Here is a 26357-nt window from a genome sequence, read left to right as displayed (position 1 = left end):
TTTGCATTAACGAGCAGTTGAACAGGTGTACCTAATAAAGTGGCCGACAAGTCTATATAAATATTTTAAATAAATCAGAAAGCAGACGCAAAGTCAGCATTTTAGGCCACAAACAAATCCAAAAAACATCCTGAAACAAAACAGCCCAGCAGAAACCCAGCAATGAGCCGTGTACGCTCGACACAATGGATAATTTCAGCTGAATTTATTACGTTGTAATCCTCTCAGTGAATAATTTCCCAGACCTTGAGTGTCTAAATTGCCTTGCGTGACACTGGAGTAAAAATCCCATTCATTTTCCCCATAGAGAAATTGATCTTTAGCAATTATGAACTTCTCAGGACAGACGGAGGGTGTTAAGAGATGGAAAACACCTCCAGATGAGCCACAATCAATGACATTTCAATCAATATAGAAATAAAATAAAATAGAAAACATGACAAATTATGCCGAAAAGTATTTGAAAAGTCAGTGTTGGAATTGGAAACAACAATATACGTGTTCTGCTATATATGAAACATTACAACAGGAGAGAAAATAATTTTAACTTCAACTGCTTGTGAAAATGTCTGCAATATGCTTTAAATTATGTATTTTTATACGCAATTAACAAAAATATTTTATTCCATTAATATATATATATATATATATATATATATATATATATATATATATATATATATATATATATATATATATAATCTAGAACTACAGTGTTTTACATCAGTTCATGGCTTTAAAATTATGCTTTTAGAAAGACAATTGACAAAACAAACGAGGTCTTGTCAGGATTGACTATTATTACCTAATTATATAACTCAAATCCTTTCTTATACCTGAAATTAATCATTAATTTATTCATTTTCTTTTAGGCTTAGTCCCTTTATTAATCTGGGGTCGCCACAGCAGAATGAACCACCAACTAATGCAGCATATGTTTTACGCAGCGGATGCCCTTTTAGCTGCAACCCATGACTGGGAAACACCCATATACATTTATTCACACACATACACTATGGCCAATTTAGCTTACCCAATTCACCTGTACGACATGTCCTCGGGCTTGTGGGGGAAACCAGAGCACCCGTAGGGCACCCACGCCAACACAGGGAGAACATGCAAACTCCACAGAGAAACGCCAACTGGCCCAGCCGAGGCTCAGACCAGTGACCCTCCTGCTGTGAGGTGACACCGCTACTTAATGTGCCACCAAATAAATTAAATTAAATACTATTTTTTAAATGACAACATTATTACCATGGAAAAAAAACTCAAATTAAAATTAAACGTCTAATAAAAATAAAACAAAAATAAAAATAAACTTTACCAAATATATATATATTTTTTTTTTTATGACAACATTATTACCATGGAGGAAAAATGCTTTTTTTACTAGAAATAGGTCAAGCACTGACAAAAATAATAATAATAAAATAAAAAATAAAAATAAAACACACAACTACAATTACAAAAGTAAAAAACTACAATTAAAGCAAAAATAAAGAGCCAATATTATTACTATGGGAAAAAATCCTTTCTTGAAATAAAAAAAATATAAAAAGTATAAAATATAAAACAATTACTGAGGTAAATAATTACAATAAAAACAAAAACAACAATTCATTTAACATTATTATTTTGAATTGACAAAGCGTTCTGCTTGTGTTCTGCTATAAACACATGTGTTGTTAGATTTGTGTGCCGCGTGAAACACAACACATCTCAATAATCAATATGAGGACGAATAAATCGAGCTCATCTCCATCAAACAGATCAATCAATAATGTTCGCATATATTCCACATTAACACTTCAATAGATGCAATATCATTATGGTGCTTCTCTTATATTGTCTTTGCCTGTATATTGATATTTATTGATTATTTCGTATCTGGCAGATTTAGGTTTAGTACATTTTAATGCATTGTTGATTTGTAGGAATGCTGTGAGTTAATATGCATCTTGAAGCTTGTATATATTGTATCATGTATTGATTGTTTTATTTCATTAGGCTAATACTGGAACATTTTTGTATTCATGTACATTTGTTGCTGTCATTTAAAGCTCAAATAAACAGAAAAAAAAATAAATAATTAAATAAACAACAACCCAGCATTTTTAGCATGTACACTATGAAAATGAAACTTCTGGGTCAAATACAAATCAAAATGCTAGGTCAATATGGACAAGTGACAATTTTTAACTGAATGGTTGAGTTTGTTCATTATTGACCCGGCATTTTGACCCAGAATTTTTTAGTTTACATACTAAAAATGAGTTGCTTAAACCCAATATTGAGTCAAATAGGAACAAACACAACTATTGGGGGTACATTTATTTAATTCAACTTAAGTGACACTGTAACCAAGTGGTTTAGTTTACCCATATTTGACCCAACATTTCGACCCATACTTATCCAGAACTTTCTAGTGTACATGGTAAAAATGCTTAAATGCTTTTACTCAACATTGGGTCAAATATGGACAATCACAACTACTGGGTTAAATATTTCAATTAGATTTAAATGACACTTTTTAACCAAATGGTTGAGTTTGTCCATATTTGACCCAGAATTTTGGCTAGTAATTGACTCAGAATTTCCTGGGTGTACATGCTAAAAATGCTGGGTTGTTTAAACCAAGCATTGGGTCAAATATGAACAAACAACCATTGGGTTACATTTTCCAATTAAATTTAAATGACACTGTAACCAAATGGTTGAGTTTATCCATAACCGACCCAGCATTTTGACCCAAATGTTACCCAGAATGTTATAGTGTACATGCTAAAAATGCTGGAATGCTTAAACCCAACATTGGGTCAAATATGGACAATCACAACTACTGGGTTAAATATTTCAATTAGATTTAAAGGACAATTTTTAACCAAATGGTTGAGTTTGTCCATATTTGACCCAGCATTTTGACCAATAACTGACCCAGAACTTTCTGGGTGTACATGCTAAAAATACTGGGTTGTTTTAATCAAGCATTGGGTCAAATTTGGACAAACAACCATTGGGTTACATTTTTTAATTCAACTTAAGTGACACTGTAACCAAGTGGCTGAGTTTGCCCATATTTGACCCAACATTTCGACCCATACTTATCCAGAACTTGCTAGTGTGCATGCTAAAAATGCTTAAACGCTTTACCCAACATAGGGTCAAATATGGACAATCACAACTACTGGGTCAAATATTTCAATTAGATTTAAATGACAATTTTTAACCAAATAGGTAAGGAGTTTGTCCATATTTGACCCAGCATTTTGGCCAATAACTGACCCAGAATTGTCTGGGTGTACATGCTAAAAATGCTGGGTTGTTTAAACCAACCATTGTGTCAAATATGAACATACAAAAAATTCTGGAATGCTTTACCCAACATTAGATCAAATATGGACAAACACAACCATTAGTTTTATATCTTTTAATTCAATTTAAATGACATTTTTCAACCAAACGGTTGATTTGTTCATATTTGACCCAGGATTGTACACATTAAAAATGCTAGGATGTTTTAGCCAAGCGTTGGGTCAAATATGAACAAACAGAACTGCTGGGTTACAATTTTCACAAAACAATTAAATTACACTTTTTACAAATGGTTGAGTTTGTCCATGTTTGACCCAGCATTTTGACCCAGGATATTTTAGAGTGCACACACTAAAAATGCTGGGCTGTTTTAACCCAACATTGGGACATTGTAAAGGTGTCACTTTCGGTAAAAGTAAAAACTCCCCAGCTTCATGCAGCATCGTATTCTGCGTCAGTGTTAATATTCAGCGTCTGTGCTGTGCTATAATGTCACACACAGACTCGGGTTATGTTTGCGCTCCACACATCAAAGTTTGAGACGCAATTACAGCCCGGTTTGATGTTTCTTGAAGGGACGACCTGAACCCTGCTTTGAATGTCCATCAGACTCGCTCTGGACAAACAACATCACACACACACACACAACACACTGCGAGATGAGCAATCTCTGAGGCCTTTTGCACAAAACCGGTGTTCTGACGATCTGTTACATGGTAAGAAATTAGTCATTAGGTTTACTGAAGATGTGTAAAAATATTCAAAAACTCAACAATACACAGAGGGCAGATTGACTCCCCTTTGGTGATGTTGGGGGCTGTTTTTGCCCCATTGACTTCCATTATAAACGACATTTTTGATTGCAAAGCCATGACAGTATATGTGTTCTTGATTGTTGATGGTTTTCCCTGTTGGGAAGAGGGACAATCTATCATTCTTACAGTTGATCATCAGTTGCAGTGCAAAAAAAGCTCAGGTTCTGGCGTATGTGTGTATGTGTGTGTGTGTGTGTGTGTGTGTGTGTGTGTACGTGTTTTTGTGACATATCAGGACACAAATCTGTATAATGACATGGGTATGACACAGGTATTACAAAAAGCAGGTGAAATATGAGGACATTGGTGACGTCCTCGTTTCTCAAAATGCTTATAAATCCTACAGAATGAGTTTAATCAGAGAGTAAAGCTGCACAGTCTCCTGTGATGGTTGGGTTTAGGGGTGGGGTGGGGTGAGGGCAATATAATATATGGTTTGGACAGCATAAAATGAATGGAAACCTATGTAATGTCCCCACTTTTCACAAAAACAAACGTGTGTGTGTGTGTGTGTGTGTGTGAGACAGAGAAAGTCCTTAGTGCACTTATCTTGATTTGTCTGAGAAACTCAAAATGAGCCCCTCAGCTCTCAGAACAGCAAGGGCTCTATTTTAATGACCTAAGTGCAAAGTCTAAAACACATGGTGCAAACAGATTAAGGCCCAGTCTGAATCTACTTTTGCTATTTTAAGGATGGATAATGCACTCTGCGCCCGGCACATGGTCTAACATGTAGGCATGGGCTGGTATAATATTCTGATGGTATGATAAACCTTGGATAAAAACATCACAGTTTCATGGTATTGTGATTACTGCACTAAAACTTATTCTTTTTAAATGTCTGGGTATAAAACAACAACTTTTTTCTATTTCAACACAATAGCTGCATCTGAAATCGCAAACTTCCATACTATGTAGTACGCTTAAAACAAATATGCAAGCCGAGTAGTATGTGTGAATTAATGGCAATTGAAAAACAGTATGCGGGAAGTACCCTGATGACCTACTACTGCTGGTGAGATTCTGAAGTGCACATCCTTCATGATGCACAACAAGAGAATTCACGAATGGGAGTGATGACGGCAAAATGGCATCCATAATACATAAACTCAGTACCTACTGAGTAGCAGGCGATTTCAGAAACAGCCAACATATTTTATTTTGAGAAACATTTTAAATAATTTGGAGCAGTGAACATGTCAAGCAAAATAACTCAAATGAGTCACTGACTTCTGCTGTCTTCATTAGCAACAAAAGCATATTTTTTACTATATAAAATGGCACATTTTGATATATTTTCTGCTGAAGATACTGTTGTCCTGAAAAACTATAATAAAAAATGCATATACCGTACGAATGGTATAACAACATTTTGGCGGTTTTAAAACCTTGACTTTTCCAAACCACGGTATACCTTGAAAACGGTTATCATCCCATGCCAACTAACAGGGCTGTGGTTATTCTCTTAATGAGTTCTGGCTGTGTTTTGAGCATAACCTGCATTAAACCAATCAGAGTCTAGTCTGTCATTCCCTTAAAGGGCCATGAAACCCCCTCGTTTCAGCAGGGTGTGTTCACACCTCTACTTTGGAAAAAGTCAGAAAAGTGGGTGTGTCCAGCTCTGTTTAGGGGGGAGTGTAGGAGGAGCAAAAGAGGGATGGTGTGAGAGTGTCTATTTGACCATGCGCTCAGTTTCAGAGTCAAAATACACACACACACACACACACATACACACAAAGGGGAGAAAGTGACTGTGTTTACATGGACATCAGTAATCAAATTATTTGCCAAATGATTAAATGGTGGACTTTAAATGCAGTTTGGCTCTTTCATTCAGGGAATTCATTCATGTTCCTCGTGACAAACGAGATATTTGATTCGAGGAACTGCTGTAAGCGTGTATTTTTCATGCAATGTTTGATACCACACGGCGAATGAGAGAAAAAAAACTCTGCATTTCTCTGTAACTTAGATGCACTCGGCAGGCAAGCCGCTTGTGTTATTCCGGTCACAAAATGCGGTGAAAATCATACACGACGGTAATAGTTTGGTTGTGGTGCTAACATGTTTACACTCGGTGCAATAGTTAGTTCGATATGAACAAACTGAATAAACAAAGAGCCACAATCCACAGCAACTAGAGCCGCGTCTTTATTAAGAGGAGAAGAGAAGCGAATCCGGATCTCCAATTGGAGAAGAGAAAAGGTCTTGGGTAAACAATGTTCCTTAGACACGTAAGTTATTTTTGTCGTGCGTTGCGTCGGATACACTGTAATCCATGCGTGACCCCAGCTGCGCTCCAGCTGAGAGGAAATGAAAACAAAAAGTCACTTCAGCAAATTAGGAGAGCAACACTGCACGCTTGTTTTGCCAACACAATGTGGCGTCTCTGCGGTGACGCTGTCTACACTGTAACATTAATGAATATTAATAAAGTTGCACAATAGAGCGCTCTGATTGGTTTGAACCAAGTCTTACTCATGCATTAATGCAGCAAACTCGGGGACGTAATACGGTACACCCAGGTACAGACGTCCAGTCTACATGCTGGAATACACGCTAAGATCTCATGGCCGTGACGCAGCTTCAAAAATTTGTTTCAAACCGGAAGTACGAATTTGCTTGAAATAACGCAAAAACAACCAATTTACACTTTTTAGTGAAATATATGTGTCCTAATAGTGTTTATAGCAGTGTGGGACACATATGCCACTGTCAACAGCTCAAACACATGTGTTCTGGTGTTCCGTGACCCTTTAAACAGTCAGTTGCGTCGCTCCATGGAGCATTTGCTATTTACATGATGGACAAAAAACTGAACACTTCACTAGTGAGAAAACAGTTAAACAGAGCATCTGCAGCGCGAGGATAATGAATGAGCCTCCTCCATTCAGCCTCTTTACTTTTACTCTTCACTTTACTCCTTTACTTTGGTGGAGTGAGAAAACGGTGGACACTGAATACATCTATTCGCCCACATATTTAATTTCCTTTTTTGAGCACAAATATTTGCTTCAAAACTATTTCTAAATTCAGTTCTAATCTCCAGCAAAGGAATTAGTAAAGTTTATTCGTAAACTAATTTCGAGAGGATCACGTGCTTATGATTAGCCCCTTTCACACAGTGATACCGGAAAATATCCGGAAAATTTACGGAACGACTTTACCGGTATGTTCAAAAAAGCGCTGTTCACACAGGCGAGGACGTTACGGAAATTTTCCGGAAAAGAGCATTCACACATCCATTCCAAAATACCGGTAAATTCTGACATTATTCACCACAAATGAGCTTTAAACGGCTGCGCTTGTATTTGTAAACATTTGACTAAATTACAAACTCTTTTGATGATCAATATTGTTAACAACTTTCACAGGATCACTTTCGCATGTCGAGATGTTCATAATATGTGCGTGTGCTGCCGCTCACAGGCTGTTTCATGGGCACACGCAAAGCTTGAAGGTAAACAAACAACGGCTTATCATAAGCATCTTATCGATGATTATTTGCACAGTTGGCATTAAGGATAACATATAAACGTGATCTGACTAACTTCTAGCAGCTAAATGCGTCTGGAAAAATATTCAAAGGCTTTTATTCTCACAAACCGCGCGGACGTAAATGCGTCTGACTGTTGTGATTGGCTAAAGCAGACGTCTCACGTCAGCACGTTCTAGACGTGCACGCGCTTATTCCGGAAATATTCCTTCTGCGTTCACACAGCGCAGCATTCCGGCAAATTGCCGGTAATGTTACAACTTCTCTTTCCGGAAAATAGCCAGAACGAATTTACCGGTATTTTCAAAAAGGACCTGTTCACACATACAACCTTTCCGGAAAATTGCCGGTAATTTTCCGGAAAGGTCTGTATGTGTGAAAGGGGCTATTGACATGGCTGGCCCCAAGTCAAGCTAATGTACAAACCACCAATCAGACTACATTTTACATTTTTTACATTTAGTCATTTAGCAGACGCTTTTATCCAAAGCGACTTAAAAAATAAGGACAAGGTAGCAACTTACACAACTATAAGAGCAACAATGAATAAGTGCTGTAGGCAAGACTATTCCTAACCCAGTATAAATAACCAAACATCTTACCTTTAGTCATCTTGGTCAAGAATCCCCCCTTCCCCCCTTCTCCTCCTCTTTTCTACAGGGCAGCCCGGCGGCTCAGTGGCTAGCACTGCGGCCTCACAGCAAAAAATGCCTCCGACTCGGGTATCTACCCAACCGGACAGCATTTTCGTGCGGAGTTCATGTTCTCCCCGTGCTTGCGTGGGTTTTCCCCGGGTCCTCCGGTTTCCTCCCACACTCCCAAAAACATAAGACTTAAGTAAATTGACTGAACGAAATTAGCACCAAATTCAATTCTGTCAGCAACATATCATCTTAGCAATCCTTACGCACCAGTAGGGGGGGGGGTTCTCGAGATCTACCCGAGTTCAAACTCCCCTCTCGCCCTGCAACGGGAGGGAGCTCCGGGCTCGAGGATCTTTTGAGCTCGGGGCTCTCTCCCGGGACAGCATGCCAAACTAGCTTATTACCAATCATCAGCTAAGTGTGAACTCTTAAAATGAACAATAATAATGAAGTGTGGTCAGAAAACTGAGCTATATCCAAACACACGTCCTGTTCTTATGCCCCATATGCTGATGCAGACATCTCCAAAACCACACAGCTGGACACATCTACACTTGTGTTTATTAAAGCAAATATAAATCTGCATATAATCAATAATACTGATCATAATAATCACATTATACAGATGCAGATGGTCATGAATAAACTGAAGAAGGCATGTAGGCAGAGCTGTTTATATTGATGGAGAAAATCATCATCTCTGCATCACTTTAATTGTGTTCATCTGTAAAGATATTTGTGTGTTGCTGTTCATCCTGTGTGTATTCAGCAGTGTGCACGCAGTTGGACCTGCATAAGTGCATAACTAACACACTCTGCTGGACTTCAGAGCAGCTTTTAATTGGTCAATGGAGCGGTCTATTTCAGCTCCTCACAATCGCAAAGAGCCAACAATGCGCCTTAACACACCCATGAGTCTACAAAGTGCTGCAAAAGATTAAAACTAGAGCTGCACTGGGCTGAAATGAGCAACAAATCACAGCATACATGTCTTTCGGCTTATTGTGCTGGGTGTATAATAGAGCGATAAGTGTATTTCTGCACACACACACACTATAATCTGCTGTTTTATTCCACAAAACTCCATATAACAGGCAGAAACTCTTCAGCACAGGGTGATCTAAAGGGTTAATGCTGCCAAAAGATGATCAACAGTACAGTGACAGATTCTCCCTCTTCCCAACAGGGAAAACCAGCAACAATCAGAACTGCATGACTATATGCTGCCATAGTTTTGCAGTCGAAAATGTGATTATAATAGAAGTCAAAAGCGCAAAAACAGCATCAACATCACCAAAGAAGATTGAATCAGAACAATACACAAGGGTTAATGTTTTGATGTTCAATCCACTTAAATTTGTAAAAACAGTCAAGTGTGAGCAGCATAAAGGAATTGTGTGGAAGGCAGCGTTTTTCCAGTGTTAACAAACCCCGTAAATACCGCATGCATCCCGTCTGATGGACACAAACAACTGTCCGCATCCACAAATAGAGTGCAATCTATAGACTGGCCAGAACCCAGAGGAGCTCATCAGATATGTGAAGCATGTTTCCTCTTTGCATTCAGCTGCGGGTCACTAAATCTGTGCTGTTGTTCTGCCTGCTTCGTAAAGCGGCAGTTCTGCATTAAAATCCACAGTATTGATTGGATTTACTAAATTTAAGATGTGTTTGTAAACAATGTATAAATTTAAACAAAACCGCTACGTTCGCTTGCACAACGTATTTCGGGTATATGTGTGTGCGTTTGTTTGTGTGTGGGTGTGTTGTTTCATGCGTGTGTTACCGATACGTTCTGCATTTGACGTTGGCCACTGTCGTGGGTTTGCACCACCGTATAATGCCGTTTAATGCCGAGCCCAAACTGCAATGGCGATCTCCAGGGGCGCAACTACACATATACTGAGAGGTATGCGGGTTCAAGTTTTGTAACTAAAATAAAATAGTTTTGAACAAAAAAAAGTTACCAAAAGGCCTGATGTATCAATATGACACATAATAAATTTATAAAAACATGTATATTGTATAAAATGGATCTTGATAGAAGGATTAAAAACATTTCAGTTCCAAAAAATGTGAATATTTGGACAATTTGTTCATGTGTCAACTTTAACAGGGTTAAGAATCATTATAATCAAGTATATAATATTTATATAGGTGCATTTTTAATCCAAATATTTGATCTGAAATATCGGTTTATGTGAAATAGGTCTGTACTTACATAAACATACATTTTGTGTGATCCCTCTTATTTAGGCAAAACAATTAAATAATTAATAATAAATAATAATAAATAAAGAAAAAAATTCAGACTAATCTTATAACTTTTGACCTCAACTGTACTGTATGTATGATTTGACAGTTTTATTTTGATAAAAATTGTAAAAAAAAAATCTAAAGTTACATTTACATGAACACTTTACACTTGGCTCTGCGACTGCATGTTATTGTGTTGATTTTGAATTAAAATGTGTGTACCAACGTATGCAACTCTTGGTAGAATTTTTTATTTATTAAAATACAATATTATACTCATACAAAATGCAAAAAAAAACATTTTTAACAAAACATATTTATTTATTTATTTTTTTATTTGAAACTTTTAGTAAGGATAATTTCAAAAATAGTTTTGGCACAATGGCGCCCCCCCATGTGTGGCGCCTTTATGCGCCGCATATACTGCATACCCCCTTTTTGCGCCACTGGCGATCTCTCTCTCTCTCTCTTTCAATATCTCGCTCTTACTCTTTCTGTGGGTCTCTGTGAGGACAGTCTCTCTTGCGAGGGCTAGTCTGACAGAATGTGTTTAGCTTGTGTTTAATGCTCTTGTCTAAAGTTTTGAGATCTGAAAGTGCAATGTGTTTGCTTGTGAACTTGTCCAGTTAACTGATGTGTTTGAGTGATACCTCGGAGAGGGTGTAGGAGTGAGTAAGTTGCGCGATATACATATACAACACAGAGGGCCCTATCATACACCCGGCGCAATGTGGCGCATGTCGCGGCGCAATAGTCTTTTGGTAGTTTCAGCTTGGCGCAAGAGTGGTTTTGAGGCGTTGCACTACGCTGTTTAAATAGCAAATGCATTAGCGCTCATATGTGCACCCATAGGCGTTCTGGTCTAAAAAAGGAAGCGTTCTGAGGCAGACCGCTGGCGCGTTGCTATTTTGAGAATCTATAATAGATTTTTCATTAGACCAAAACAAACCCGGTCTAAACTCCAGCGCAGAGTTGCGCCTCACTTACACACTGCTTAATACACACAAGAGAGCAATAGACAAATATCTTTACATATGAAAAAATGTAAATATTAAGGGTATATATAGGGTATAATAAGAATAGATATAGGATATGAATATAAAGGATTAAAATATTACAAAACATATTATTTTCTAGCCTACATAAATATGAAAATCACTGCTTTTATGTCTTCTTCATCTCGGGAGGCTTTTTCAGTTCATTCATAACAATGTGCTTTTGTATAATGTTATTATTATTAGCAGTATTATTTATTATATCCATGTTTATATTTGTTTTATTAAAAACAAGCTTAGATTTGTCCACCTGTCAGGTTTTAGACCATATGGGGCACAGCATGTGTTTTAGGATATAACTCAGTATTTTGAACACACTTCGTTATTATTGTTCATTTATTCGTTTGGTGGAAATGAGAACTGAATTTAGAAATAGTTTTGAAATGAATATTTGCGCTTAACAAATGGTATTAATTATTTATAGACTAATTGATGTCTGTGCGTAAAGATTTCCTTATCCAAGAGCGAAAGTAAAAGTGATCCATTATCTCTCACTCTCACGCAGTAGATGCTCTGTTTAACAGTTTTCTGTTAATAAGCTATTAACTGTTTGCTAGTGAAACGCTCAGATTTTCCACTTAGACTTACTTTGCGTCCTGTAAATAGTGAATGCGCTCTTGGCGTGACGCAGCTGGCTCTTAAAGGGAATGGGAGATGAGACTCTAATTGGTTTATTCTCAAAACACACCTATAACTCATTAAGAGAATAAACTCAACCCTTTTAGACCCTGCGCCACGGCGCAAAGCAGATTTTCCCGTCCGTAAATCAGCAAAAACGCGTCCTGACACGCCCTGACAGCGTTTGTGCCCTGGGCTTTGCGCTCTGCACATGGACCGTCAAAATAGAGCCCAGAGATTCATTTTTGTATTAGTTCATCAGGTTCAGGAGAATGTGCTGCTTTGTGTACGTCTTGTTTTTAGTTGTTTGGTACTTTGCTTTTCTTTTCATGTTTAGTTTAGTTTGTTGAATACAGTTAGTGGGTTTTGTTATATTTATTTCTTTGATTTAAGCACATCTAATTACTTCCTCTCCCCCAGGTAATTTATTATTTCTTTATAGTATTTTTCTTTCACTGTATGATATATTTTCACTGGTCTCACTCGTAGTATGGGCAAAAAATAATTGCAGTGATATTTGGTTCTCAGGTCATTACTTTCTCCATCCTCTTGTCACACACAAAACTATTGAATGTTATCTCACATACACTTAGTTTAATATTATTAGGGGGAGAAAATACTTTCCTAAAATAAATATGTAATAACACAATTACAAAGGTAAATAATTACAACAAAAACAACAATTCATTTAACATTATTATTTTGAATTGACAAAGCGTTCTGCTTGTGTTCTGCTATAAACACATGTGTTGTTAGATTTGTGTGCCGCGTGAAACACAACACATCTCAATAATCAATATGAGGACGAATAAATCGAGCTCATCTCCATCAAACAGATCAATCAATAATGTTCGCATATATTCCACATTAACACTTCAATAGATGCAATATCATTATGGCGCTTCTCTTATATTGTCTTTGCCTGTATATTGATATTTATTGATTATTTTGTATCTGGCAGATTTAGGTTTAGTACATTTTAATGCATTGTTGATTTGTAGGAATGCTGTGAGTTAATATGCATCTTGAAGCTTGTATATATTGTATCATGTATTGATTGTTTTATTTCATTAGGCTAATACTGGAACATTTTTGTATTCATGTACATTTGTTGCTGTCATTTAAAGCTCAAATAAACAAATAAATAATTAAATCAACAAATAAATAAACAAACAAATGAATAAATAAAACATGCAAGCATCAATACATGAAATATTTGGAGAGTTGCACCAAACCATCAGAACAAAAACAAACAAAGTCAATACAAACGCTGACAAGTCAGAAATTAACACACACTAAAAGCAATGCCAATGGTTGTGCTTGGACATATTTGACCCAACGGTGGTTTATAACAACCCAGCATTTTTAGCATGTACACTATGAAAATGAAACTTCTAGTTTAACATTAACATCTAAAAGGACGTAACACAAACAAATTAAGTTCAGTAATGTTCAACGTCAATTGATTGAATTCAGCCCATTTAAGTTAATTGTAAGCACTTATTCATTCATTCATTTTCTTGTCGGCTTAGTATATTTATCAGGGGTCGCTTAGTATCTAATCAGGGGTCGCCACAGCGGAATGAACCGCCAACTTATCCAGCAGGTTGGATGACCTTCCAGCCGCAACCCATCTTTGGGAAACATCCACACACACATTCACACACACTCATACACTATGGACAATTTAGCCTACCCAATTCACCTGTACTGCATGTCTTTGGACTGTGGGGAAAACCGGAGCACCTGGAGGAAACCCACGTGAAGGCAGGGAGAACATGCAAACTCCACACAGAAAAGCCAACTGAGCCGAGGATCGAACCAGCGACCTTCTTGCTGTAAGGCGACAGCACTACCTACTGCCCCACTGCCTCGCCCTGTAAGCACTTAAATAAATAAAAAAATAGTAGATCTAATGAAGATTTTTTTTCGGTATACCTGCAACCCTCAGGTTTTTCCCGAGACTCTCACCTATTTTACCATGCTATCCTGCCATCATTTTCTGTAAATATTTCCCATTTTTTTATCTTTCTATATAAGGCAGCAGTACAATCTATACCAGGGGAGTCTAACTCAAGTCCTGGAGGGCCGCAGCCCTGTATAAGTTCAAGCCTTGCTTCAACACGACTGTCTGTAGGTTTCAAACAAGCCTAAAGCATTTAACTAGTTTGATCAGGTGTGTTTAGTTAGGGTTGAAACTATGGCTGATTCTCAAGATGCATTCTTCTCTGATTTCTCTATTTTTAGCCAAAAAGCCTGATAGATTAATTGTGCAATGAAAAATAGCGTTACCAGCCCACAAGGAAACACGCACGGACAGTGCTTCTGCATCATGCATTCATAGATAGAACAGCCAGAAAGGAGAAATTGATGGATTTGTGCTGAATATTAGCATCATTGACCCATAACAGTGTACAGTAAGTTACCTATTATTGTCAGTGTGTTTGTGTGCTCTTTATAAATGACTGAGAAACAGATGCGGGTGAAGTATATTGATCGCAGCTGCTCAGTTTGCGTTGGTTTTGTTCTGTTGATTTGCAATTTCAAATCTTCGTAGCTTGAAATAGAAATATGAAGTTCAGTAAATTTAGCAACAGATTCGCAGATTCTGGATCAATAACTCATGACCTATTCGCTATTAGCATGACTATTGTTACTATGGCGAAGGCTTAAACTGAGCATTACTCATAATATCGAGCAAAAAAAAAAAGAAAGACGACTGTGAAACATGACCTGCTTTGTATTTGTTGTAGGAAACACAGTTTAGATCTGTTTAGGGTAAGAGGTGTGTGAATTATTGCTGTCTGTCTATCACTGAATGTGTCGGGAACAAGTGTGCCGCAAGCCTACGTTTGAGTGAAGGTTTCGGCCGTTAGATCGCCCCCTGGGGGCTGGCTGCAGTACAAGTCATAAAGCCCGCCTCCTCCGTGTTAATGAAGGAGACTTGAGCCCAAATAAAAAAATTAATTACACTTGCAATAAAATGTCCCGAAAGATGGTTCTGGTGGATTAAGGCACTGGTTATTGTGCTGAAATAGGTCCAGATCCTCATGTTTGTAAACAGTTTGTTTTTAGCAGTAATTTAATGCTGGGCGTGTCATCGTGATTAACAGCTGTGATTGACAGTTTCTCAAAGCGCGGCGTCTGAGCTTCGGTAGGAGACTGAAGTGTTATTACTAGATTTCTGTGATATTTTACTATGACAAAATGAGTTCAGCAGTAAACTACAGTTTCTGACATACATGATCTGGTGGAACACTGTTTATTCGCTAAGGTCAAAGCTTTTTTCGGGCTTTATTAGTTTGCTAATACACGCCTAGCCACCCAGATAGCAAAATACACTGGGGCCAGTTCTTGCCTGCCGGAGACTTACCCCTCAGACTGACTACCTCTGCTGGACCTACTCCGGATGCCTGGACTCACTGCCCGATTCCAGCCTGAGTCAATTGAGCCAGCAGGCGCTGCCGCATGCGAGCCGGAATCAGCCCGCGACGCCGCGACTAGGTTATGCGCTGATGCCCGGAGCTGGCGCGATTGAATCTTCATTATATAAAACCCTCACATTTGTTAACGTTATTACACCCATTTTTGTTGATATAACAACAAACGCATGCTACTATGTGAACGCAAAGTGTATCACTGAGTTTAACCTTTGAATAAAGATGCAAACAGCATAGCAATTATTTAAATAAAGGACAAAATAAATAACAATAAACCTGTATCGATTGCACAAGTATTAAATAATAATAATAATAAATACGAAAATGACAATAAAACTGCACAATAAAATAAACCCATTTAAGTACGGGGTATACAGGAGATCGTTAGCAGTAATTCTCTTTGTGTTTAAATAATAATCTCCACGTTGATCTCCTGTAAGGTTATTTGAACTTGCTTTATAGGACGTCTCTGCATTTTAAGTTTTGGCATGTTATTAAGTGATCTACTGAATTTGCTGTTATAAATCATTATAAGGTTCTTGAAATCGAATCTTATATAACCTAATAGAGCTGTAAATGTTAGATATTATTTATTTACATCATTTACTGTTGGCGTTTTATTTGAACACTCCAGCTAACATTAAAAAGAATGTAAATTCCTCGTTGCCAGATATAATGAAGGCATCGAATAAACCAAATGAAAACGGAGGCAAAAAAATTAAATAAATAAACAATTCAAGCGAAAATGAATAAACAATATACTAGTGATGTTACAGCAGATAGACGTTGTATTAATAGTGCAAAGTTTTTTTGCACAAATTGACAAATTGCAGGGTTGGGATGTGTAAATATCCTGTTGATATTTAGTAATCTTGCTGTATTTATCTTCTAAACGCACGATTGTTCCCGCATGGTAAATCGTTATGGTGTGTAGGCTATATTTTGGGTTCTGTTGATGCTAATAAAAATAAAAACCTTTCCTATAATGTATGTGTTGTTTATGTGTTATTGTTCATATTTTACAAGTGTTATTTCTACCCCTATGAAGATAACAAATACCAACAACAAATATAACAATAAGAGAATATATTATTTGTGCTCATATTCAGGCTAGAGTGTATAAAAGATCGTTTATTTCTGCAGTCCACCATGTATTGCTTTTATTAAAGTTTAACAGCTTACATCACACCGTTTTTAAACCGTATATTATTGTGTTTTTTTAATGTAAGTGCTTCTATTTACATCAGTGAGCGTTTGTTATAGTGCAGACACCGGCAGTCGAGTGAGAAGTTCGGGGGGCGTGGTTGATTTTACATAAAGCGTTTGGTTGGAAGCTCGACTCTGCTCATTATCGCGGCTCCTCCTCTGGCTCCATCAGACAGTCCTTCTGCGCATGTCTGGCTCCAATTTCAGCAGTCTTTTGCGACAGTTTGTGCCCGTCAAGCAGGCGTTTTGCCCTCAAGGCGTTCAATGGCAAAAGGGGCTGTCGCGTCGTCCATATTTTTTACAGTCATTGGTCGGGAATATCAAAACAAAACCAACTTATCTCGCTCATTTAGCGCCCCTCACACAGCTTGATCCACGCTGGCATTTCTCCTCTTGGGTTTTAGGTTTTGAAAAGGGAAAACATTCAGGTTTCATTCAAGTATCAGACTTGCACAATCCATATGCACAACGCTCTGGTCTGTTTCCCTCGCTCGACAGCTTGACAGAGCCCCTGCGTAGCTACGGTTGCTAAGCCACGATTGGTGGATGGTGGTTTTTGGGTGTGGCTTAGCGAAAGGTCAATTGCTCAATTACATCTTTGGATGGAAACACGGCTATTAGCTTTATTTTAATCAGTCATCAGAATATCTTGTTTCATGTTCAACAGAAGAAAGACATTCATAACCATTCACAACCGTTATTTTGGGGTGTTCTGTCTCTTTAAATCAAAGCTCCACAAAAGACTTGCTGACTGAAGTATTTGTGATATGATTCACTGCAGTGTCCACACACTAGATTTCAGATGCAGGACAGGATTGTGGTTAAAGAAACACAGAGACAGGCGTCCCCCTCAGGACATGCGATTGAAACACAGTAAAGGTCACGTCTACACACATTTACCAACTTCATCGATTAAACCACCGTCAAACAGACAGGCCAAGTGCCATTTCTGCTCCCGCACGTTAGGTCTGACATGCTTAAGAGTTGAATTGATTAAAGTTAAAGGTGTCGTGAAATTAAGATATTTTTTCAATCATTCATTTCCCTTCAGCTTAGTCCCTTTATACATCAGAGGTCGCCACAGTGGAATGAACCGCCAACTAATCCAGTATGTTTTACACAGCGGATGCCCTTCCAGCTGCAACTTAGTACTGGGAAACACCCATACACACTCATTCACACACTCATACACAAATCTAAGGTTTTAAAATCGCCAGATTTTGTGTTATACCTGCGCAATCTCACGGCAATTCGTAACTTTTGATTTAGTGGCTATTTCGTATGAATTCGTACGATCTAATTCATACCATTTAGTACGATTTGCTCATCACCCAATGACGGTTGGGGTTAGGTGCCACACCTCCTTTTTAAATACGTACATTTTTGTACGACTGAACTCTAAACTGACAAAACGTAAAATACTTATGTTTCCTCGTGAGATCAGGCTGATTATACCATTACTAAGGTATATGTAAAGGTTTTTAGTGTGTTTCTGATGTGTTGTAAAGAAACCTGTGATTTTGGAAACTAATGAAGATAGCAGAAGTCAATTTTAATTTTATTATTTAGCCTGACATGTTCACTGTCAAAACTATAATACTGGTTTCCTAAAATAAAATATATTGTGTTCAATGGAGAGAAAAAAAAGATATAATTTTTATTTTAGAGCAGTAATCACATTATACCAGCTCATGCCTACATCTGGATAAAATATAATAAACCAATCACAAGTATTTGTAAATACAGTAGCAAAAATACAAATACATTAAACGGTGCTTCAAAGTTTTCTGGGAGTCTAGAAGTATTCAAGTCCATTAAATTATCAAATATAAAATAACACTTTATAAACGTTAATAATCTTTATTAAAGTTACAAACATAATGATTTATTGTGCCCAATTGCTTAAAACTTGCTTGGAATGTTTACACAGTCTGAGACCCTAAATATATATGCAAATAACACCATTTTTGGTAGCAATTAATCAGTTTTTATTTTCAATTGTGGCTTCAGTGAATTCTGACTGCATATTTCAGATTCTGTGATGTGTCTATTGCGAATGTTCACATTGCTTTATCAATGCTGAAACTATATATTGTGCAGCCCTACTGTAAACTCGCAGACTTTTTCAGTCACATCCATAACGCCCTGCTGAAAAATCCAGCTTAAACCAGCCTAGGCTGGTTGGCTGGTTTTACCTGGTTGACCAGCCTTGTTTTAGAGGGGTTTTGGCCATTTCTGGTCAGGCTGGAAAATAACCAGCTAAATCCAGCTAAAACCAGCTTGACCAGTTTTGGTTTTGGTTGGGCTCCCAGCCAGGCAGGCAAGTCAAGATGGTTTTAGCTGGTTATCTCCCAGCATGACCAGCTAAGACCAGGCTGGAAATGGCCAAAACCCCTCTAAAACCAGCCTGGTTTACCAGCTAAAACCAGCCTATCTCGTAAAGTAAAAGCTCTGCACCTTTAAAACAAAATGCAATGCAGTGATGATTGAGATATTAACAAATAGACTTTCCTAACAAGCCGATTATCACATTACATTAAAAGTCAATAGTTATGTTTACTTTATTAAAAAGTATTTCTTTTTATGGGCACACTACATATTTTATAGTAGAAAAATTGGAAAAACAGAACATTTTAGGTCTAGAAGTCCAATTTTTAAGCTCATAATACAAACCAGCCTGAACTGAAGGTGGAAGTCTGGTCATAGGCCTAATAATCACAGGCCTACTGTATCATAGTGTTATCTGATCCAATATAATTTACAAAAATCGAGATTTACACGAACTGAAGAGAAAGGTTAATTCTGAAAGGCTACAAAACAGTTGCCTGGCCTGTGACAATCTGAACAAAACATTTATAACTTAAAAACTCACGTATAAGGACCTCTTCCTTGTTGAAAACACAACAAAATATTTACCGAGACACATCTCCTCAACATCACCGTACTCTGCATCAAACATTAAGATCAAATAAATGAAATCTGGCTGCTTAAAAACAAACAAAACGAGCAAACATTTACCTTCAAATGCAAAACGTTTCGCCTTCAGCACGAACCCGCTTCTACTGCTGCTCGCTGCCGCCATCTTGCGCGGCAAAACAGAACTGACGACGAAAATGGCGGCAAAACGAAACCCACCTCAGATAGGCGAATGAATTTTATCCGTGGTGATAGTACACGGTAGTTTTCCTTACATGTTTTAATCTTAGACAAATGTTCTCCAGAATCATTCAACCAGGCTTCCAGCAATAAAGAGTTTGAAATTGTGCTTATTTTGTTCCACATTTATATCTGATTTTGATGTGAAACGCAATTTATTCAGTCCACAATTACATGTTTAGTAAAAACAGTCATAATCTCTTGATACACAATTAAAAGCGCCATTTATAAGGAGTGTTAAACATTTTGGCTCATATGGCTCATGCTTTTTTTGTCCTTTGTCCAAAGTTTTTACAACATCTGAAACTATAAACCTCAAATACAAAAAAAAATTTCATTTTATATAACAGCCAGAAAAACGCAAACACATGGACATTTAACAATATTTTACATCCTCTGAGAACCTTTAAAAACTGATTATCAACACATGTATTCAAAGTATTGGGAAATATGCATGCTCAGCATGTTTATCTGCTATGACAGCATATTTAAGTTAATAATGGCACGATATTGTCAGAAAATGTTCAAGGCACTTCCTTTTTTTACAATAGAAAGATTAAAGGTTACCAAAGGATAACTTTGAATAGTTTTTTTCCTGGTAGGAAATTAGAGTGTTTAGACAGTGTTGTTTAATTTTAGTGTGCACCATTTCACAATCTTGTATATTCAAGTATTTTCAAAATAAAAATATTTAACTAACCCAGACCATAACACAGATGCTCAGTTTTTCAATGCTAAATGTAATGCAAACTCCATGGAGAACCCAACCGCTGTACAAAAACACACACAAGAGTTCATAATGCATCATCTGTACTGGATCCAGTCCAATCATCCACAGCTCGTTATAATAAAATAAGCTTTATTTGTGGAACTTTTAAATATTGTGAATGTGGATGATGGTTCAGCTGGTTGGTGACTGTAGTAATGGGGCTTTTTCACTGGTTGTGCTGGATGGATCCACATCTGTGCTGGACGAACCACTCGTTTTACTTTTTACCTGCCATCAAAAAAGAAAAACATGTCAGTGAAAGCCAAAAAAATTTATAAATAAAAAGTTCCTCCAATTGTCTGAACTAAACCATTCAAGAATGGCAGCAAAAATAATTAAAAATGAAATAAAATAAATAAAAAAAACACTACCCATGAGTGCCATTTTACTAGTTTGTAAATAAAATAGTTGGTATGAACTCAAATTCGTGATTTTCCAAAACATGTACATTTAAAACAGGTCTGAATTCACACACAAAGCAGAAACGTAGCCAATAAGTACATGAACAACATAATGTAAATGTATATTTACTAAACTATTACTTTAATGCTCATTTAAACAAAAACATAATTATATACGCACGCACGCACACTTGAAGTCAGAATTATTAGCCTTTGAATTTCTTTTTTGAAATATTTCTCAAATGATGTTAAACAGATTCAGGAAATTTTCACAGTATGTCAGATAATATTTGTGCTTCTGGAGAAAATCTTTTGTTTTATTTCAGCAGGATCACTTCAAGTTGTATAGGAATATCTTGAAGAATATCTAGTCAAATATTATTTACTTTTCTCGTGGCAATTATATTAGCATTAACCAGTTAACTTATTTTGGGTTTCAATGGGAGGAAAAAAAAAAAAAAAAAAAAAAGGAATTATATATATTTATTTATTTTTTCCATATATTAAAAAACAAAATAAGTTAAGTGGTTAATAATAATTGCCAAAATCTCTAAACTTAATTCCTAGCCTTTTCTTTTTATTACATAACTAAATGTTAATAAAAAAATGATAAATAAACATAAAAAAAAAAAGTTTATAAATATATCTTAATCAAAATACAATAAAATTATAATTGGTTAGGGGTCCAGAAAAAATTTAAATAAAGAAAAAAAGAAAAAGAAAAAAAAGGATGCATTCTAAGTTGAGTTCAGCCAACAACTCTGCTTATAAAAATAAAACTATGAATATATAAATAAAAATGCACAAAAACTTCCATAATAAATAAAGAAATAAACTACATAAAAATGTGAACAACAAAATTACGTATCAAATACGAATAAATAGATAACAAAAAAGGTAACAGAAGGACAAGTAATCCAATGTAATAAAAAAAGAAAAACAAACAACAAAAAAGGACAGAAAGAACACATCCAATATAAATAAATAACAAAAGAACGAAGTATGCATCAAATATAAATAAATAAACAAGGACACAGTAAGTTAATAAACAAATTAAATTACAAAAAAAAACAGGGCAAAGTATGTATCCAATATAAATGAATAAATAAAAAAAGGACAAGTATGCAATCAATGTAAATAAAAGAACTACATAATTAATTAATAAATAAATAAACAGGACAATGAAGGAATCCAATATAAATAAATAAATTAATAAAACAGAAATAAAAGAATGAAGTATGCATCCAATATGAAAAAAATAGAAGGAAACCAAGATAAAGAACGCGTCTAATATAAATAAATTAACAAAAAAAAAGCTCAAAGTATCCAATATGAATTAATAAACCAACAAAAATTAAACGAAGACAAACGTATCCAATATAAATAAATGACTAAATAAATAACAGAAAAAAGGACAAAGTATGCATAAAATATAAAATAAATAAACAAAAAAGAAAACCAAAAGGACAAAGAACGCATCCAATAATCAAAAAAAAAAAAAAAAAAAAAAAAAAAAAAAACAAGAATGCATCCAATATAATTAAATAAAATAAAAATAAAAAAAACACTTAAGTTTAGCCAAGAATAAAATTTGTGTCCACTCGTATGTGGAAAATCCACTCGTATGTGGACACAAACATGGCATTTTTATTGAAAGCATTTGTAAAATAAATGAATAAATATAAAAAGAATGCAATCATTTCCTTTCGCAAAATGCTTGAAATCCCACTCAAACATTCAGTTCCTGTTCTGCTGCACCAATAAACCCACAGATATCCTGCGGTGCAGCTGTGTGTGCATGCAAAAACTGAGAAGAGATGCAAACAGATGCCAGAAAACACCGGATGAATGAAAATGAGTGCAATGCAATGTTTCAGGAGGTGTCCGTCTGCAGAAGAAGAGCTAAAGAGGCGCACCTGAGCCGAAAAAACCCACCTGTGTTGCTCTGGTTATATTTCTCAGCCTGCGTCTCATTGGCCGGATGCTGTTTTGAATGGTTTACGTTGTCCTAAAAGAATAACCAGAGCTCATTGAGCGTCAGGCGGCCGGTCACAGGGATTTCGGGAGCCAGCGGACGTGATTATTGGACACAGAAAAGCGGCTCGAGATGCTCGGATATCACAAACATGCAGAACGCAAGGCAATGATTCAGTGATTCAGTTGAACATGCAGGATGATGAATGTGCTGGTGAATGGCATGCTTTCATACTTGATTTGTATGCAGTTTTCTTTTTACATTAAAACAAAGAAATGCACGGAGATTTAAATGTGTAGGATCATCTCATTCTGAAAGCACTTATTTACAGCATCAATAATGTAGATTTAACACTCATAATGCATTCAAAATGTGTGTGTGTTATTGGAGGACCGCTTAATATTTGGTCACAGATAAAACCACATTATATATTTGGTGATTATGGAGACCCGGAAGGGACGTGATGGTGGGGGAAAAACAGGAAGGAAGAAATAAATAGGTGATGGGAAAATCTATATTTTAAGGTTTTTGTGTTCCCTTAAAACCGTTGTTCCACAAACACTTGCCGTTCACTTCATGTCAACCCTCCTGTTATGCTGAGATTCTCCCGTAATTTACAGAAGCTGATCTGGGATCATACGGAGTGTCCGTCAGTCAGAGCTTGTACATGCATTTGCTGATTCAGACAATAGTATCGGCATGCAGCCTTCATGATGCAAGCTGAGATTGCATCACTCAGCGATGCAATGTCAGACACAATGCACTCAATGGAGTGAGGGACGTCACTGTGGCAGGTGGGGTTAGGTGAGTGCATTAAAAAGCATTGGATGCAGCTCAGACTGCACTGCATCAGGTCTGCATCCAGACTCCTCTCAATTCAGACGTTGCTTATGAAGGGCGATGAACGACGCACAACTTTATCGGGAAGAAATTGAATGCAGACGTTTTATATTAATTTCAGCGTGCTTTAAAGATAAAAAAAAATGAAATATGGGAAAATACTTGATAGGATGATATAGATAGGAAATCCCAGCAAAACGGGAGGGTTGACATGTATAAAGTGAGCAGGACGTGTTTGTGGAACAACAGTTGAGAGAACGCAAAACCTTAAAAATTAATAAATAAATAAATTAAAAAAATAAAATAAAATAAATGAAAAAAAAAAAAAATTATATATATATATATATATATATATATATATATATATATATATATATATATATATATATATATATATATATATATATATATATATATATATATATATATATATATATATAGATAAATAAATAAATAAATAAATAAGTGATAGAAAAACATGATATATATATCATGTTTTTCTATCACTTTTTTCTTCTCCCACCCATTTTTCCCACCATCACGTCCCTTCCGGGTCTCTGTAGGTGATAAAATTTCTCAGAGGGAAAATATACATTTACATATACATTCTTAAATTACATTCTTAAAATGTAAAAAAAATCTGAAAATAATACTAATAAATTAATAAAAGTTATAAATGTTACCACCATTTTACCATGACACTTAAAAGGATCTATTAGAAGATAAAATTATAAAATTAATAAAAAAAACAACTAAATTTAATAAAAGATCCAAAAAAAAAAAGATAATAAAGTTATGAATGTTACCAAGATTTCACCATGAGATTTACACAAAAAAAAAAAAAAAAAAAAAAAATATATATATATATATATATATATATATATATATATATATATATATATATATATATATATATATATATATATATATATATATATATATATATATATATATATATATATTAAAATTAATAAAATATAATATATAGTTAATCCTACATAATGATTACATTAAATACACTTTTATAAAACGAATACATTTACAACAATGACATGGTTCATTATTAAATGTATACATAAACGTATACATGCTGATTAACTAAACTCAGTGGCAATAGGGTCAGAAATTTAGTACAAGTTTGTCTTTTTAGAAAAGTATTTGACACTAAAGGTAAAGAATATGTTCAGGTCAAAAATGATGGATAATTTTATTTAAAAGATTAGTGCATTACATTTGCTATATTTTATATCATGTAAAAAGCATGTTGAATGCATTATGAGGGATAATATTAATTAGTCTTTACTGTCATTTATGGTGTCATTTAAATAAGCAATTTAAGAGATTTGAAATAAAATCACAAATATGCAGTTGAAGACAAAATTCACCCTACTATGAAATATTAACTATTCTAAATATTCCCCAAGTGCTGTTAAACAGCAAGGACATTTTTCAGATTACATTATTATTCTGGAAACTCACTCGCGTATTATTCTTTTATATTTATGTTTAAATAACTGCGGAACAAGCTATAACTAAACTATCTGCATAAATAAAAGCCACAGCAATTAAAGAACACCCTCACTACTGCAGAACAAGCACTCCAGAAACACTAGCAAAATAAACTAACAACTGTCCAACAACAAAAACACACACGTGTATAGACACACATGCCTGCCTGCCTATTTTCTTACTGGCCAACATACTTACTAGCCTGCCTACTTACTTGCCTACCTACTTACTTACTTACTTGCCTGCTTACCTACTTCCTTACCTGCCTACTTACTTACTGGCCTACCTACTTGCCTGCCTGCCTACTTATTTGCCTACTTACTTGCCTGCTTACCTACTTCCTTACCTGCCTACTTACTTACTAGCCAACCTACTTACTGGCCTACTTGCTTACCTACTTACCTGCCTACTTACTATGCCTGCCTACTTAGTTATTTGCCTAATTACTTGCCGGCGTGCGTACTTGCCTACTTGCATACCTACCTACTTGCCTACCTGCTTGCCTACTTATTTACCTACTTGCCTACTTGCCTGCCTAATTTAACACAATTACACACATACACTTAATTACACTTACGACTTGCCTAATGAATCTAGGTGAGCCTTTAAATGTCACTTTAAGCTGAACACTAGTGTCTTGAAGAATATCTAGTCTAATATTATGTGCTGTCATCATGACAAAGAGAAAATAAATCAGTTATTAGAGATGAGTTATCAAAACTATGATGATCAGAAAGGTGTTCAATCTATTGAATAGCACTTGGAAAATATTAGAAAAATAATGAAAGGGTAAATGATCATCTTCAACCGCACACACGCAAGACACGTTTGATTGCACTTGTCTTTGCTTGTTGGATATGCA

At 35.9% G+C, this 26357-nt stretch overlaps 2 protein-coding genes and 2 long non-coding RNA genes across 7 annotated transcripts in view; 2 read left to right on the top strand and 2 right to left on the bottom strand.

The window, feature by feature from the left end:
• The window catches only part of myo18b (myosin XVIIIB), an 880426-nt gene that overhangs the window by 502065 nt on the left and 352004 nt on the right, over positions 1–26357 (bottom strand). The gene's annotated exons all lie outside the window — the stretch shown is intronic.
• Positions 1–26357, top strand: part of LOC147842218 (uncharacterized) — a 167245-nt gene that overhangs the window by 74815 nt on the left and 66073 nt on the right. The gene's annotated exons all lie outside the window — the stretch shown is intronic.
• Positions 12540–19697, top strand: LOC147842219 (uncharacterized). Its single transcript, XR_015501668.1, has 2 exons — positions 12540–15021; positions 17150–19697. It is a non-coding gene; the product is annotated as an uncharacterized LOC147842219 (long non-coding RNA).
• scarb1 (scavenger receptor class B, member 1) overlaps positions 20106–26357 on the bottom strand; it is a 45501-nt gene continuing 39249 nt past the window's right edge. For 3 of the 4 annotated variants that reach the window (XM_087268996.1, XM_087268997.1, XM_087268998.1), the window contains 2 exons: positions 23107–23179; positions 20106–20998 (listed from right to left, as the gene is read on the bottom strand). In XM_087268996.1, the coding sequence (XP_087125122.1) occupies positions 20988–20998; positions 23107–23179 (84 nt within the window). In that variant the 3' untranslated portion in view covers positions 20106–20987. 4 annotated transcript variants of the gene reach the window in all.

The sequence above is a fragment of the Danio rerio genome, chromosome 10 (genome assembly GCF_052040795.2).
Source record: "Danio rerio strain M-AB ecotype USA chromosome 10, GRCz13ab, whole genome shotgun sequence".
Classification (NCBI taxonomy): Eukaryota; Metazoa; Chordata; class Actinopteri; order Cypriniformes; family Danionidae; genus Danio; species Danio rerio.
The sequence above is the reverse complement of the archived record's forward strand: the minus strand, read 5'-3'. Positions and strand labels throughout refer to the sequence as shown.